Here is a 17655-nt window from a genome sequence, read left to right on the forward strand (position 1 = left end):
GTATTACAGACGTCAAGATGAAAAATTAGCCTACTTTTTCAGGTTATTTCATATGTCTTCAAAAGACTTGGAATATGACGCACAAATATAATGGACTACTTTTATTATACTTTTGTACCCTTTATTAAGCTTGAAAGTGAGGCAATATCCACTGCCATTGTATTGAAAAGTACTGAAATTATTGCCAGTTGTTTTGAATAGATGGACCAAGACATTAATTAAAACATCACCTTTTGTGTTCCACATAAGAAAGAAAGTAATATGTGTTTTGAAAGACAGGAGGATGACATAATTTTTTATTTTTGGATAAACTTTTCCTTTAACGATTCTAGAGAATGGAGTCATTCTACCCCACCCCTTGGAGTGTTCTACAACCATATGTGTGTGTGTTTGTGTGTTCTTCACCCATCCTCCCATTCGTTTAGCCATGTGGAATGCTTTGTCAGGCTGATTAATGCTTTGTGAGAATTCCAGTGGCTTTTCATACACATTCAGGTTTATTCAATTGTTTTAGACTTCGCTGGAAGATGGTTTCCTTACTCTTGTGTTGTTAATGAACCAGCCCAAGTAACCTGAGAAGAACACTATGATTCTCTTTCTATTTTGCTTAATTTTTAACAGTTCGTATCATGTTTGTATATTGACTGCCATTTTTATGAAAGCATGCGTGTTAGGATTGATTGTGGCTTTTTGACTAATATGTGACGCTTATGGAAATTTGAGTACTAGAGATTTATGCATTTATTATGTGAATGTGCTGGGAAGTTCTAAGTTCTATCTTTACGATTTAGCACTCGCCATATTTCTTTGAATTACAATCAAGCAATAAACCTTTCCGATCACAAAAGCCTGGCATTCTGCAGATGACAACTTCTGAAGAACACACTTCTGGAAGATGTTTTATAACCCCAGCAGACCCTCTCCACTGACCCGTGTGAGTTGGGCTGTAAAGCCATGGCTGCAGACGTCTGTCCAGTTCTGGTCAGAGATGTTGGGAGTCGCCACATCTGAGGTGATGTTTGTGGGGGACCAATGGTGTGTGGACAGAAGGTAAGCCGGCAGTAAAGTGAGGTCATCTCTCCAGGGAATTATTCAGTAGCTCTGCCTCACTGGGCAGGAAATTAGTTCTGTCCCCCCACACAAGCTGGGGATCTAAGATCATGAGAATCAGAACCTTTCTAGAGGTCTGCACAGTTTTACAGTACTAAGATGCAGCTGTTCTCTGACTGCATGGAAATAAGTGTCTCCACAGGGGCGGATCTCATCTGCCACCCCAGTATAAGTATACAAATGTATATAATATAAATGTAAGATGTTGACATTGTGTAGGGGTTTATTCATGTCGAACTGCCTCAACTCGCACCGGACGCACAAATGACTGCGCAGACTGATCGTGTGATTGATTACGGTGGCAGCCAATCAGGTGAAAGTATATCAGTGGTCAATTGCGTGATAGGTTAAAGAAGCGGCTAATGGCGTGATGGGTTACAGCAGCAGCCAATCGCGTACTTGCTGCTGCAGTGCATGCGCAGTGTTTAGGTACTCGCGGGCGTAGGTTTTTTGAGCTTATTTCCACAACAACAATATGACAATATGGACAAATACATGGAGAAAAAAAGAGGTAAGAGATTAATTTCTCAGTTTTTTTTCAAGTCTTCACTGAATAATTATTCGATATATTAAATATATTTCATCTGATTATAATCCAGATGAAACATCTCCAGTTCTTGAATAGGAGTTTCTATTTCATCTGATCTGTGTATGTTTGGATTGCCGATCCAGCGCTGGAATGTGTTATTTTGAATTTTATGATAAATGTTCATTGTGGCTGTTATCAGTGTCATTTAGTGTCAGCAGTTTTTTTCTGCAGCTCATGCTCTTTTCCGAGAAGTAGAAAAGCAAAATATGTCCCCCATTGTGATGGCCTTCTCGGCTGTATTGCTTGTGTGTATGTAGAGCGTGTGTTTTGTCTTTATCTCCCACTCTCTTAATCGCTCTCAGGTGTGCTGATTGTTAGTGAGGAGCACCGGCACGCAGTGTGTTTCCTATATAAACTGAGTATTTAATGGTTGGATTGTGCTATGTGAGACGGGTGTTCGTGAGCTGTGTCATCTTGGTCACCGTTGCGCAGATTCCTGTGCTGGAGCGGAGAGTTTGTGGTTGTCTCTGTCTGAACTTCGGAGTTCGCTGTTTTTTCAAATACAGAACAGTCAATAAATGTGTCTGTGTTTCCGCTACTCTCATCTCCCCACATCTTTTATTGCATATTATTTTTAAAATATAACACCCATCCACTGACATACAGATACAATCTTGGTTTATTACAATAAAAAATTTATATTTGGGTGAATTAGAAACCAGAACCTCTAAAAACTAGATGCAAAAAGTAACCACTAGACCAGTCAGTCATGTTCTTGATTAAATTGCTGATATACTGTATGTGTTCATCTACTGACTAACAAAATCCCAAGACTGATAGTGGCTGATGTAGAGATGAAATTACCATATTATGTGCATTATCTATTCGAGTGCTTGAATCATCATTAAGAATGTCTGTTTATCAAAATAGGTGATTTAAAAGAATCTTTTATTGTGCATAAAATAATTAAAATTCATGAGTTTCGCAGCACTGCCACCCAAAGTACAGATTTCCTAGAGTTTATTTTTTATTTAGAACTAACTTTGTGTTAATGCTCCCTTTCAAATGGCTTATTCCAGCTGTTACAAAGTTGATAGGCCTACAGGATATTATTAGCAGAATAACATTGGGTTTGCATGCACTCTCCATCTATGGGTACACTTAACAAAATAAAACAATTTGGCCTGCATAATGTGATGAAGTTGATTCCAGATTGCCAGTTTTATGTCAAGCTAAGGAAAATTTAGAATTTGTTGATGTGTTTAATAGACAATGTCTTGGTACTCTGGAGATTTTTTTTTTTTATGTTGGCAAATCAGTAGCAAAATGGTTACTGTGTGTGGTTCCTGTGGAAATGCAGATGTATTGAGAATTCATTGATATTTATAGTTTGATAGTGACTCCAATTAATGAACTAGTACTTGTTGCAATGAAGCTTGGTACCTTGATCCATAAGAACTATGCATGGGCTCTTGCTTTGGTGTTGCCACCCCTCATAGTCTGCATGCCACCCCCTTGCCACCCCATGAAAAAATTTCTAGACCGCACCTGTTCTACGGAGGTCTGCGCCAAACTCCAGTGAAAATATAAACAAGGATTTTGATAGTGAACGCAAAGAGTTACAGTTTCACTTTAATTTAACTAAAGATGTCCTGAAGCCATTTTTTTGAGAAAGAGTACGAGTACTGATACTTCATTTTTGATACTCGCCGATACCGAGTCCGATACCTGTTTTTATTTTATTTTTATTTATTTTTTTATAAACTCCATATCACCAGTTTATTTAAATTGTATCATCAAAATGGTGTTTAAATAAATGAAGTCATTAAAACTTTAATCAAATGAAAATATTACAAATAATTTATCAAATGAAGTGCTTATATACAGAACCTGACAGCACAATCCAAAATACAACATTGGAGTTATATTTTGTCAAATAAAGTGTTGCATAACAGATCATCACAGATCTTAGATACTGCTTAAGTATAATACAATTACTACTGATTTATTAGTAGTAGTAGTAGTTTTACAGTAATTATTACATAACTTGACAGTAGTGATTTAATTTTGACTGAGCATTTATTTAGAAGTGTTTCTGTGTTGTTTTGATCAAGGAGCTCTGACGTTATGATAGCAGCTTCCCACTCTGGAAAAGCCAGTCACTACGTGACTCAAAGTGATTATAAAACTGCTGCTATCTGCTATGACTCTTTCTTCCGTAAAAAAACAAAACAAAAAAAACAAATGAAGATATTTGGAAGGATACATGATGTCTGTTTTTCCATATAATGCAAGTGAATGGTGACCACATTTTCAAGCTCCAAAAAGACAATCTCAAAGCAGACTTCTGATGTCAAGATTTATAGTGAAAAGGAAGTTATATTTCAGTCTGTTCTCATCCAAAATCAATTGGATCACTTCAGAAGACATGGATTAAACTACTAGAGTCTTAATGATTACCTTTATACTGCCTTTAATGCTGTTTTTTAGCTTTAAATTTTGGTCTCAATTCACTTGCACTGTATGGAAAAACAGACATCATATCTCCAATAAAATATCTTTGATATAAGAAAGAAAGTAATATAAGTTTCAGACGACATAAGGGTAAGTAAATGATGAGAGAATAACATTTTTGGGTGAACTACTCCGTTAATGACACAAAGTGACACAGGGGAGATTTGTACACATATTGTTTTCCATTTTCTTTTGCTAAACTTGACATTTTTAGTTTTTTATATATTAAAGATAACTCAATTCAATTTGATGGAATTTTGTAATGAAATTGAAATGTGTAAATCTTGAGTAAATGATTCAGAGTTATTTGTTTGACAATTAATCGTCAGCCAAATTTCATAATCGTGACAGCCCTAGTCACAATGCAAAACAATCTTAAAGGTCCTAAATGTAGGCTTTGTTTTCTTTATGAAAAATATAATTTCATATTTATTTGTTTTTTGTATTGATTTGGGGTTAAAAATTAACCTGACATTTTCCTGACAGGTTTCGTGTGAATCACGCTTTTTATGAATTTGTTCTATTTCTCTGAGAGTAGAAGCAGGTTGTAGAATAATGATAAATTACTTGGCACATACACTACATGGCCAAAAGTACTGATACACATTCGTGTTTTTTAGTTTTGTTGTTTTAGACTTTGCTGGAAGATATAAAGGTTATGCTTGTATTAAGTATGGAACTAGCCCAAGTAACCCGAGAACACTCGCAGTCTCTTTCAGTATTTCCAGTGAAAACAAATCTCAATGCTACAGCATACAATGATATTCTAAAGAATTTTGTGCTTCTAACTTTGCGGCAACAGTTTTGAGAGGGCGCTTTTTTGTTCTAGCATGAAAATGTCCCTGTGTACATAGTAATGATCTAAAAGAAACTCACTGATGCTCTTGTGTCTGTACATGACCAAATCCCCATATCCATGTTCCAACATCTTATGGAAAGCCTTCCCAGAAGAGTGGAAGCTGTTAAAGAAGCAAAGGGAGCACCAACTCCCTATTAATGGCCATGGTTAACAAGCATATACTTTTGGCCATGCAGTGTATGTACAGTAAATAATATATACAGTGTTGTCACTGTGTAGTCAGGACTCACATATTGTTTCACACCATGAGAAAAGTAGATGATCTTCATTGCGGAAAGATGACAATCCAGCCAGTCTTTAATGAAATTCAGTGCGCTAATGAGCTCTCACAAATTATTCAGGCTGGCCCGTTTTCCTGAAAGATGCTATTCTGCCTTTATTCTGTGAGCTAGAAATTATTTCACAATGATGCACATGATCGATTTTCCTCAAAAGACTTTTGTGAGCAGGTCCAAAGCTTTCAGCTATGTGGTAAATAGATGCATAACTGAATGGCTGTGTTTACTGTGTGGCTTTGTAAATGAGCAGCCAGTGACATGCATGAGTGATGAAGCAGTGGATGTGGGCAGCCAAGACATTTTGAATTAAAATACGGAACCTTTAATCAAAGCCTGGCTGTAATTATTATTATTATTTCTGTCTTTCTGTCTTGGATGCCTTTTATTTGTTTCTGATTTACTTCTATATAGAACTTTGTGTCACAGAAAGGAGGGGTTTGGGTCTGTGTGTCTGAGTGTACGTTTCTTGAGGGTAGTTTATCTTAATATCAATCTGAAATTCTGCTCCCTTGTTTCCTGGTGCATGAGTGCGGACACAGATGTGCTCTGCCGAACATGTCCAGGGGAGATGAATATGTAGGTAAACTATACACATTTTGTCAGTATTTTCTTTTAAAATGTGTTTATAACTGAATTAGCACTTGACTTCTTAGCCAAATAATCATTAGCAATTTCTAGTAGTATTTCTGGCTATACAAAGTTGATGACCATATTATGGCCTCCGTGGGACTTCCTGTTAATGGTAAATTTTCTGGTGAAGACTGTTCAGTCAATAATCTATGGCCTTGGTGATAGTTATGTCTGTCATGAATTGTTCTGTTAGTATTCTAAAGGCATTAGGAGTGACAAACCATTGTAGCCCATTTTTTCAAAGTCTAAACCGTGAAGTAAAGCTTTAATAACTTCTTATTACTATTTTTTCTAATAAAGAAATATATAGCCTAAGAGAAATACAAATTCTGGCTTTGTCTCTCTAGCCTTATTTGTCTTGATATATATGTTTCATATTAAAAGAATGTATTGTCCCTGTAATAAGTACACTGTAAGTCGCTTTGGATAAAAGCGTCTGCCAAATGCATAAATGTAAATATTAGTGTAATTATTGTGCAATAATATATGTTTTAAGATTCTCTTAGTTGTGTTTTCTCGTGAAGAAATTGAACAGGAAGTGTCCTGTGTAATTTTCACAGGAGCTCCAAGCACTGTATAGTACAGCGGCGTTTTAGTGCCACGTTAAAAAAAAACAATTATAATCTACAATTTCAAGAATGAAGTCATAGGATTATGAGATTAAAGTTGTAATATATTGAGAGAAAAAAGCCGTCCCATCACTAATGCTAATACTTTATTCAAATAATTTTGACTTTGTTCTCAAATTATTCTTGAAATCTTTTTATTATTGTTATCATTAGTATTTACTTGGCACTAATATGCTGTCATAGTGTTATGGCTCTGTTTTTGTGAATCAGTATCCTGCTGCTGGCCCCATGTATTGTAATGAGCCCATAATATATCTTTTGGGCAAAAAGCCCTCTTATAAATTAGGAGAGGAATTTTTCTGAGTACCAAAGGCCAGTCCTAACATACACCTGGCATGATGGTTTTATTTTATAAAAAAAAAAAATAAAAAAAAAAATGAAAGAGAGCACATGTCTAACTCAATATTGATTTATTAAATCCTATAGTGTTTAATGCCCTTGCAAGGCTTTTCTTATGAAAATCTTATATGGCAGCTTAAATGAAAATATTTCATATCTCTCCAGACTCTTTACATTGTATAATAGTATTATTGTTGTTTTTCACATTTACCTTCCCCCAAAACTGACAGCACACACACACACACACACACACACACACACATTGTATGTCAGTCATTTTATTGATTTATTGAACAGTAGCAATAGCAATTCTAATGCAGTCCATTTTTTCTAAATGTTTAGTAAACCTCTACATCAAACACTTGAACATTTCTACTGAGTCTGATAAAATAATAAAAAAATAAAAGCAGAGTTCATAGATTATTGTCTCAAGTGAGAGTGGAAGAAATTAGTTTGAGCATGATCAGAATTTGGCACATTCTGTGAATTCAGCAATCAAAGAAAAGACATATATAGAAGACAAGGTGGTCATTTACATAGCTAGCATACCACTGAATTTATGATCACAAGAAACATCTGCACAATGTCACTTTTTACACATTTTTGTTTGATAGAGTTAAGAGTTTAGTGGTTCAAGCTCAGACACAGAATCCCTCTGTCAGAAAGAGAGAGTGTTCCAAGGCAATTTTGATACCACTGAAATACCATTTATTTATTTATTCATTCATTTATTCATTTGTTTGTTTGTTTATTGATTTATTCATTTAATTACACAAAATTCTAGGTCTACTCCAGAAATCTTTGAAAGCATCTGAAGGCACAGTTGGTGTGGCTCATCTCTCCCACTTTGTAGTTAAAAAAGGTCATTCACATACCTAATGTACCCCATTAGATTACATTATAGCCTATGCAACCATTCTGCCTTTTGCTACCATATATGTGACTAAATTTCATGCTATGTGACTAAAATATGTCTGTTATAAGCCACTGGCTAGTAAACATCTTATGGAACCGCATCGCAGACGTCACACAGAGCAGCTCTCTTGAGAGCACCTGAAGATGAGTTGCATCTCAGTATATGAAGATGACCCCTTTCTTGGTTTTCTTAATATCTTTTTAATTTGTATTGAGCTTGCATGTCGTCAAAAGTCTGGCGAGTAAAAACAAAAATGTACTAACCAATGGTGATTCTTTCTCCAACATGACCATAGAGGGTTGTTGTGATGAGGAGGAGGGCGTGGCCGGGCCGTGAGGCTGCACGGCCCAGCCACGGCCACAGCTGAATCAGCTGATCAGCGGGAGAGCGAGATAGAGCTGGAGGCGCCAGTTCGAGTGAGACGCACGCGGCCACGTTGCATGCGTGTCTGTGTTCATGTTTGTTTTATGTTGTTTTAAGTTGAGTTTTACCATTAAACTTTATGTTTACTGTTCAGCCGGTTCCCGCCGCCTCCTTGCCCATCCTTTAAGTGTTACAGTGGTGCCGAAACCCGGGAGGGAGGAGGGATGCGTTGTCGCGGAGTCCTCACCGCTGCCATCTGCCAGGGAGCAGCCGCGGCCGTCTGCCTGGGGACGGAGGGGTCACTGCCGGCTGCCGAGAGCCAGAGGAACCACTGCCGTCCGCCGAGAAGGGGAGGAGCGGTGCCGTCCGCCAGGGGCCAGAGGACTTGCTGCCATCCGCCAGGGGAGGAGCAAGCTGGTGTCCGCCAGAGGGCGGAGGTGCGGTTGAGGACCGGGCGACAGCGCGTCCGGGTGCTGGCGAGCAAGTTCTTCTCTCTCCCTCTCCTCTCTCTGTGTGTCTCCACTTGCCCTCTCCCCACGCCTCCCCTCATCTTTCCCCAGGTTCACAGGAGGTGGGGTGGACCACCGACTGACAGAATGGCTGCGTCTCCTCTCCAGAGATGGGGGGGAGTTAGTCAGACCGGTGCTGCCCCGGCCTGAATCGGGCGGGGGAGGAGTGTGACAAGGAGGAGGGCATGGCCGGACCGTGATGGTGCACGGCCAGCCTTGAATCAACTGATCAGCGGGAGAGCAAGATAAAGGGGAGCCGGAGACACCAGTTCAAGAGAGAGAGAGAGATGCAGCGGCCGTGTTGCATGTGTGTCTGTGTTCGTTTATGTTTTATGTTGTTTAAGTTCCGGCCATGCCCTACTCCTCCTTACAGTTGTATATAGTGAACATATATATTATATATGATTCATTACATATACGGTATATTATATTACAAATAATAAACACTGTAATTCAGTAAAATTAAAGATCTGGTTGACAAGACACTGTTTATATGTTTTAATTTGTTAATTAACAGTCAAGGCAATTAACAGTGGTGCTCTGTAGTGATCAATTAGAACACTAAACAAAGAGCCATAATTAATCATTGTGTTATTGTCATTTGCCAAACTGATTAATAGGTGTGTAAGTGTCATGGCTTTGTTAAAATGAAAACACTTAATGCACATCAGGAGCTCTGTAGATGTAAGGTGTTTGATTATTGAGTATGTACGGGCTGAAATGAAGATGGCTAAATGACAGAAACCTAGTAAGATTTGTTTTTTTATCCTCATAGTGATCTCTAATGCCATGTGCTCTGTAAATTGTCTTTAAGGCTGATCAAAGTGTTTTCTAATCCTTCAATATCATTGCAAGTGCCCATCAGGAGTCTCTAGATTCAGATGTTCAGCTGTCCCATCTGATCTTTGAACATCACACACTGAGCTCCTGTTTTGAGAGTAAATATTAGACAAGGTAATGTGTCTTTGCACGGCAGGCATTTCAGAGGTGGCGGACAAATAAGACTATGGGTGTGACTTGATGGTCTTCACAGGCCTTCATGGCCACCTTGCTTGATCTCTTTCTGCCCTATTCACTTCTACCCTTTTGATCTGGTTTAAGATAACAATGTCACAGACAAAACATTTGACTGATAACTGCTTTGCCTATACATGTCCTACTTTTCTTCACATATAATAGTTCTTTGGAACTTTGGCTGCAAATGTCATTTGAACTCTCCCATAAGCTGAATAATGTCTCTTTAAATTGATTGGCTCTGGCTCACACAATAGAAGATGTCCAAGCCGTGTGTACAGTGTATGCATATGGTGGAGAACAAAGAAACTGTCTCCTTGTTATGTGGTGTCTCTTGTATTTCTTTTTGCATAGCAAATAATATAGCAGTTCATTAACAAGTTTTAAGCCTTTTCGACAACCTACTATTAAAAAACAGCCTACTTTGCTGATCTCAACTGGTCTGAATGGGTCAGACTGGCCTGTTTGCTGATTTTAGAAGGGTTTTGGGCACTTGTCAGCTTGTCAGCCTGATCAAGACCAGCTGGTCAAGATCATCTGGTCAACAAATTAAACTGAAAGATGAGCTAGACCAGTTTAAACCAACTGAGACCAGCAAACCAACTTGTTTTAGTGTTTTTTTTTTTTTTTTTTACAGACAAATAGAGGTGAGGACTCAAGGAATACTCAAGAACTCTTGATACTTTGAGAGCATTTTAGTGTGCAGTAGTCATCTACATGTCCTTTGTCCACACTACCTGTTAGAGTGAGAGTTTTAGTTTGTATCCAGAGCCTTTTATGTGAAATGAAAGCTTACATATGCAATTTTGTTTTGGGAGACTGTGCTGCAGCAGAGGAAATGAAGAGGAGTCTGATTCTCATGACCTTGGGCTGATGTCTAGTCAGCTTCACTATATCCCAGTGACATTCAGATAGTTCCACACTGTCCAAGTACTATCTGAACAGTCAGATCTGTGGCATGTCTCCACACATGTGTATTTACCCTTTATCGATTCCCTCCTTTTAGAGTCCCAATTGTCCCATTGACCTGTGGTTATTACTATAAAAAAAATTCTCTATTTTGCAGGAATAGCTCACCCAAAAATAAAAATTCCACCCAAAACAATTATTTATTAAACCACATGTTATTCCAATGGTGACCACCAGCACCAAAACAGACATTAATCTATTATGAAAATGTCTGAAAATTCACATCCCTAGTTGTAACTGCCCATTGTACAAAGCAGATGCCCTGTCCCCGCCTCCACCATAAGCCTAACCATATGGAGCCTGTAAAGCTGAGTACCCTGCAAGGAACAACCTGTGGCACTTTTTCTCCCTTCACGGTTGTAACGTGTCTTGCAACTGATTACTTCCTCAACACCTGATGTGACAGCTGTCTTGGACTCTATACTGAAACCTAGCTGTGTGGATGTAGTATCACGCTTTAGTTTTTGGTTACTGATGCCATTATAGAAGTGTGCTATCACAGTTAGCTATTATTTATGTATTCTACAACCGAAAGTGTCTGAAAGTGGGGTGTCACCAAGTTGAGTAGTGTGAGTAGTATTAAGATCCTTTCACACAAAACGCAACTCAAAAAGCAAGACAAATTGCCGATCAATAGCCCTTTCACACCAAAAGCATTGCGAATACTTGTCGTCAGCAAATTCATGCTGGTACAATAGTTCAAGACTGTCAGTCTAATTTCAGCATTAAAAATAAAAAATCACAACAATAAAGAAACACCGTATAAGAACAAAACTGGTTATGTGATATTAACATGGTGCCCATCATGAGGGGGAATCACCCGTATGTAGAATAAAACCTGGCCAATTATTACACGCTTTTTATTGGCCACTTATATGAATGGAGTCTTCATCTTATGTGAGTCTTACATCATTTTAAACATGATTGTCAGTAATTCAGTTCTTCAGTGAAAAAAACCCACACCTAGTAAACATTTAAGGGCTACAATATAAGGTAAAAAGCAAGTATTAGAACTTGACTGACAGATTAAACTTTAAAGAGCAATGTGCAGCCTTAAAAGTTATTTTACTCATAGAAGGTTATTCAAGAGCAGAGAATTGGGTAAAACTAGTGTGTAGTAATGCTTGTAAAATGTGATTCACCCTTTAAACACTGAGAACTTTTTCTTTTCTTTTCCCTGAAAGATCACTCTCTCTACATGCTTTTCATGCCTGGCCAACAGGTCAGTTTAACATAGCATTTACAACGCTTTGTCTGCTGACCAAGTGATCCTATCTGGATCTTGTCTGTCTTGTTGAGTCAGCGCTTGGCAGATGTCTTAATTCACCCAAAAATGAAATTCACCCTCATGATATCCCAGCTGTGTATGACTTTCTTTCTTCAGCAGAACACATTTGAAGAATGTGTTCTGTTAACTCAGTAGGTCCTTAAAATGCAAGTGAATAGAGATTTCTCTTTTGAAGCTCCAAAAATCACAGACAGTCAGCATAAACGTCATCGATATGACTCCAGCTGTTAAATGAATGTCTTCTAAAGTGATACGATCACTTTTGGGGCGAAAAAGATCAATAATTAAGTACTTTTTAACTACAGTATAATCCAACGCTTCAGGAGAGGTGGAGTCCAAGCGGTCTCTTGTGTGACATATATGCTTTGCCATGGATACGAGGTAATCTCACGTTCTCCACTCGGTTGAGACATCCAGGATAAGCACACAAACGCAACATTGTGAGTAAAGAAACAGATAATAACAGATCTAAATCAGAATCAACCAAGCTACTGTACAGCGTTCCTCCTTTTCATTTATAAGCAGCGCTGCTCTTCCGGCTATGATGCACATGCATCAGTTTTCGCATGTTTCATATGCGATTACGTCACACGTGCGTACCGCTGCTGAAAGGAAGCATGATTTAGAATGAAAAAAGTACTTAAATATTTATCTTTTGCGCACCAAAAGTGATCGTGTTGCTTTAGAAGACATTATTTTAACCGCTGGAGTCATATCAATGACGTTTATGTTGACTGTCTGTGATTTTAAAGAGAAATCTCCATTCAGTTGCATTTTAAGGACCTACTGAGCTAAGATATTTTTCTATTTTTCTTCAAATGTGTTCAAAAAGTCATACACACCTGGGATATCATGAGGGTGAGTAAATAATGAGAGAATTTTCATTTTTGGGTGAACTATCCCTTTAATGCCTGGACCCAGAAAGACTGTTAGGACAACTGTGTATGACAAATAATGCTCATAATCCCTATAGAGTTTATCAAATAAGTGACATCCTTTAATCTAACTAAGGAATCCCACTGTATCCTTTAAATCTTTTGTCAGAGAAAGAGATATCCAAAGCATTTTTAACAATAATCCATAAACCATTCTTCTTCACAAATCAGTGTGATTTCAACTTCAGTTTTAGAAATGTTTAATAGCAAGTCACTGTTACCATGGAAACATAAATAATGGCAAAAGAGCATCTATGCCTTGCCTCCACAGAATTATTCATTCCTTTTCCAAATTCTCAGGATACAAAGTCAATCGGTCTAAATCCGAAGCTTTGGCTTTGACAGCGTACTGTCCAGTAATGGTTTTTCAGCCAGGTACCTTCCAGTTGCCCAAACAGGGAATTAATTATTTGGGAATTTTATTCCCAGCAAATTTGTCTGATTTAGTCAGAATTCATATTGATCCCTTAATAAAAAGGTTTTGGAGCGATGTGGGCAGGTAGGCTTCATTACACTTATCAATGATTGGGAAGGTTAATTCAACTACCTGCTACAGTCTCTCCCTGTAGATGTCCCCCTCTCTTATTTCAAGCAATTTGATAGCATAGCGAAGTCCTTCATTTGGAATGGTAAGCGTCCCATGTTAAATTTCAATAAGTTACATAGGCCGATTGACAAAGGTGGGTTAGGCCTACCCAAGATTTAGTTTTATTATTATGCATTCGGTCTCAGACATTTGGCTCATTGGTTGCTTCCACCTGAGAGAGCTCCTCACTGGTTTTGTATTTAAAAGGAAGTTCTTGCCCCTATCTCGCCACTGCAAAGCTTTTCGATTAAAATAGCTGGAGAGGTTAAGTCGCACCCCATTATCTCGCATTTGCACTCGATATGGACAAAAGTGTCCAGAGTGTTTAATTCGGATATTTATTTAAACGTAGCCTCGAGCATATGGCAGAACCCTAAACTATGTATTAATAAGTCCCCTTTCTGCTGGTCAGATTGGATTGTGAGGTGGGTTAATACGCTTGGTGAACTATATGAGAGTGGAGTGTTGAGATCTTTTGAAAATTTGATTCAACATTTTGGGATTCCCAGATCTCAATTTTATAAGTATTTACAGCTGCACCACCTGCTCTGCTCTGTTTTTGGGAGTAGCATACACCCCCCTAGAGTGGTAGATACTCTGGGAGTGGTGATTACTGCTTTTGGAAAAGGTCATGAGGCATCGGTGTATTACGCCCTGCTAATTCAGAGTCTGGGGGACGGAGCTTTAAATTCTCTCAAAAAATTATGGGAGGAAGATTTAAATGTGTTATTGGAGGAGGGAGTGTGGGCTAGGATTCTAAAAAACATCAAGTCTGCATATAGAGATGCAAGGGTTCGCCTTATGCAATTTAAGATTTTACATAGATTTTATTGGACCCCCACTAGATTGTATAGGCTTGGTCTTAAGGACACACCCATCTGCTGGTGATGCCATTCAGAAGATGGAGACACCATCCATGTTTTTTGGGGGTGTCGTAAGAACCAAGAATTTTGGCTGAAGGTGCAAAGTTTTGTGATGTGTTGGGCATTCAGGTCTCGTTCTGCCCCAGACTCTGTATTTTGGGAGATGGGGAGATCATGGATTTGGAGGATAAGTACATGAAGGACTGGGTTTTGACCAGTGTGATGATTGGTAGGCAGGTTATTTTGAGGAGTTGGAAGTCGGATGGAGCACCCTCGTTCGTGGAGATGGGGAGGGTGGCTGCCTTCGAGGAGGGGTCGAGCATAAGGATGGGAGTTAGGGATTCTTACAATAAGAAATGGGGCAATTACTTAGCATTTTGGGGGGAATATTGAGGAGGGGCGGTGGAGGGAGTAATTTAGAGTTTTTTTTTTTTGTTTGTTTGTTTTTTTTATTATACTTGATTATTGTATTTTATTTTATTTTTTGTTGTTGTTTTATTTTTTTTTAGTTTTTTTTCTGTGTGTGTGTCTATATTCTATTGACCACAGGGGTGTTCGTGGGGGGGTCAGGGTGGGGTGGGAGTTTGGTAGGGGGAGGGGATATAGTGGTGGTTTCATGTTTAAAGTGTTTTATTCTATATATATGTTGTTGTATTTTTTTGTGTTAATTTATGAATCAATAAAAATGTTAATAACAAAAAAAAATAATGGCAAAAGAGCTCCGCAGCGACCGGCCACTTCCATGAACTATTGCAAATGACGTAATTGAGTCTGTCTCACTACACTCTCAAACTACTTATATATTTGTACATATCTGTATATTTTGCAATACATTTTACATATTGTTTTTATACTTCTAAATAATGACTATAAGTCTAGTTTTATGCACCTCGGATTGCTGCTTGAATATTAAATCGTATGAATCACAAAGAAAGAATGTCCTATGCTAGGTTTTCATTTTATTATCTCTGTTTCATTTGCATATTCTGCGATGCACTACTGTCACCATAGTGATTTTAAGGGAGCTTGTTAGCGTGTTTTAGGAGCCTTAGAAGTTTTTATGAGTTCCTCAGAGGCCACTGCTAGTGGGTGGATACAGAACTGTTTTATCACAATTCCTTTTTGAGTACTTCAGATGTAACTGGACAATGTACAAAAACACTTCTTTGATATTTGTGTAGGAATGCAATTGTATTAATATACAGTTTAATGAGTGGTGAATTAAATTATATTACTGAAAAACACAAACCCTGAGATCATTGGAATTGAACTGCCATTGAACTGACTCTACCCATTATAATACACTTTGGATTATTCCAAGTAAACTTTTATTTTGTGTTCCAGATGGGAGGAGGAGTTGTCCAAATGTCAGCAGATGGAGTCCTTGGTGGACACCTTACAAGAGGTGAGAGCTCAGGCCTCTTATATTGTTACTTTGTTGATGTTTGAAATCCATTTAGCTGCACTGATGCATGTCTAGCTGTTATATAATGCTAGTGCAGAGGTTTTCATAGTATAAGACCTGCCAATAGCATGTGAATTGTGAAAATGTAGTAAATATTTAATAAATAATAAATAATTCGTATGGGCCTTGACACTGAGCTTTGCAGTACTTTTATTAAAAAATATTTTGTATGAAATTGGTATTATGTACAGTATCTGTTTTTGTTTTTTAGAATGTTTTTACAAAAAGTGCAGATCGTTATTTATAACATCATGAGATGAGCCAGTCTTGCTGTGAAAAAAAATAAAAATAATAATAATAAAAAAAATTTCTTACAAAAATGTTACAAATATTGTGATTTTGTTCATCATATTTTCATTTTGATGGCTTAATGTGAGTAATATTGCACATATGTATTGCATTCCAGTTCTCTCTGAATATGTTTTTAAATTGTATTTCTTTCTTTTTACTTAGTTAATTTAGCTCCATTCACTGTGCCTTCCCTCATATGTTCTGGTGCCCTCTAGGGGGGGTTGCTGTGCATCACACTTTAAAAACCACTGTATTAGTGCGCATTAAAATTCCCCTTCCATAGCAAAACTTTCTGGTTGTCTCCTTACAGAATGTTCAGTCATCTGAAGCAATGCAAGGAGAATTGACTGAGAAGATGGAACGGCTTAAATCAGAGTTGGTGGTCTTCAAATGCCTCATGTCTAATGATGTAAGTTTCATGCTCATCATTCTGCTACCAGTTTCAGCATGCAAAACATACGAAAATCTATTTACATAAGTGACTTAAGTTCATATTTTAAAAGATGGCAAACAACAGTAACACTTGACCTCAACTGTGAGATTATTCTTCACCCTAAATTGCCTTCAATAAAGATTACATGATTGACTCTCTCAGGAAAATGAAGCTGAACCCTTATGTAAATTTCTTTGGCATAGGCTGAATAGATGCCCATAGATCTTTGTGGATAAATAAACAGAGGAATAGTCAGGTTTCTGGCCCCTAAACAGATGCATATTGTTCTCTCATGTTGGGCATACTTTGCTCAGCCCCAGTAATAAACTACAGCTGAATGCTGCCTCTCTGTATATCTTCCTCACTGAATGAACACTGTAGCAATGAATTTCAAAAGAAGGCTATACCATCTGTTGGTAGTATTTTATCTTCCCATTGAGTGTTTTTGAGCCATTCTAACTTGTAAACAAGTTGTGTAATGCTGTGTATCCATCCATTAAAATAAATTTATTTGCTCTGCTATGTCATTACTTGCAAAAGTAGGCATTTAGTTGCTTCTGAAAGTCTCTGGTTCTGCCAGTCCTTGAGCTGCACATTAAAGAACAATTTTATAATTTAACATTTTTGTAATACTTGTATGATTATGATATGTGCAGTTTTTGTGGCCTTATATTAATTGAGAGACAATTTTAGTAAACCTCCGGAAAGCTAAAAGACGATTAAAAATTGTAAAAAAATAAAAAATAAAAGAAAGAAATAACACTTGTTTGCATGATAACAAAGAAATGGTGAGCACTTACAACATCTACAAATATGACTTTTTTTCCATATAGACCTGCATAAATTTTAAACTAAAATATTGATGTAAATAAAAAACTTAAAGTAATATTCCGTGTTCAGTACAGGTTAAGCTCAATCCGCAGTGTTTGTGGCATAATGTTGATTACCACAAAAATACATTTCGACATGTTCCACCTTGTAAGGGGGTTCAGTGGAAAGGAGGAGGCGAGAACCGGCTTAATAATATAAATAATGATTTAATAAACAATTTAAACAAAACACATAACTATAAACACACAGTACAGCTGCCTGCAATTCTCTCTCTCTCGAACTGTCGTCCCCGGCCGCCTTTATC

The 17655-nt window shown here is 37.7% G+C and overlaps 1 protein-coding gene across 1 annotated transcript in view; it reads left to right on the forward strand.

Moving 5' to 3' along the window:
- The window catches only part of iffo2a (intermediate filament family orphan 2a), a 31313-nt gene that overhangs the window by 5178 nt on the left and 8480 nt on the right, over positions 1-17655 (forward strand). The window contains exons 2-3 of the mRNA XM_051660882.1: positions 15676-15736; positions 16398-16496. Coding sequence (XP_051516842.1) covers positions 15676-15736; positions 16398-16496 — 160 coding nt within the window. The remainder of the gene's footprint in view (positions 1-15675; positions 15737-16397; positions 16497-17655) is intronic.

Source organism: Myxocyprinus asiaticus, chromosome 28, assembly GCF_019703515.2.
Source record: "Myxocyprinus asiaticus isolate MX2 ecotype Aquarium Trade chromosome 28, UBuf_Myxa_2, whole genome shotgun sequence".
Classification (NCBI taxonomy): domain Eukaryota; kingdom Metazoa; phylum Chordata; class Actinopteri; order Cypriniformes; family Catostomidae; genus Myxocyprinus; species Myxocyprinus asiaticus.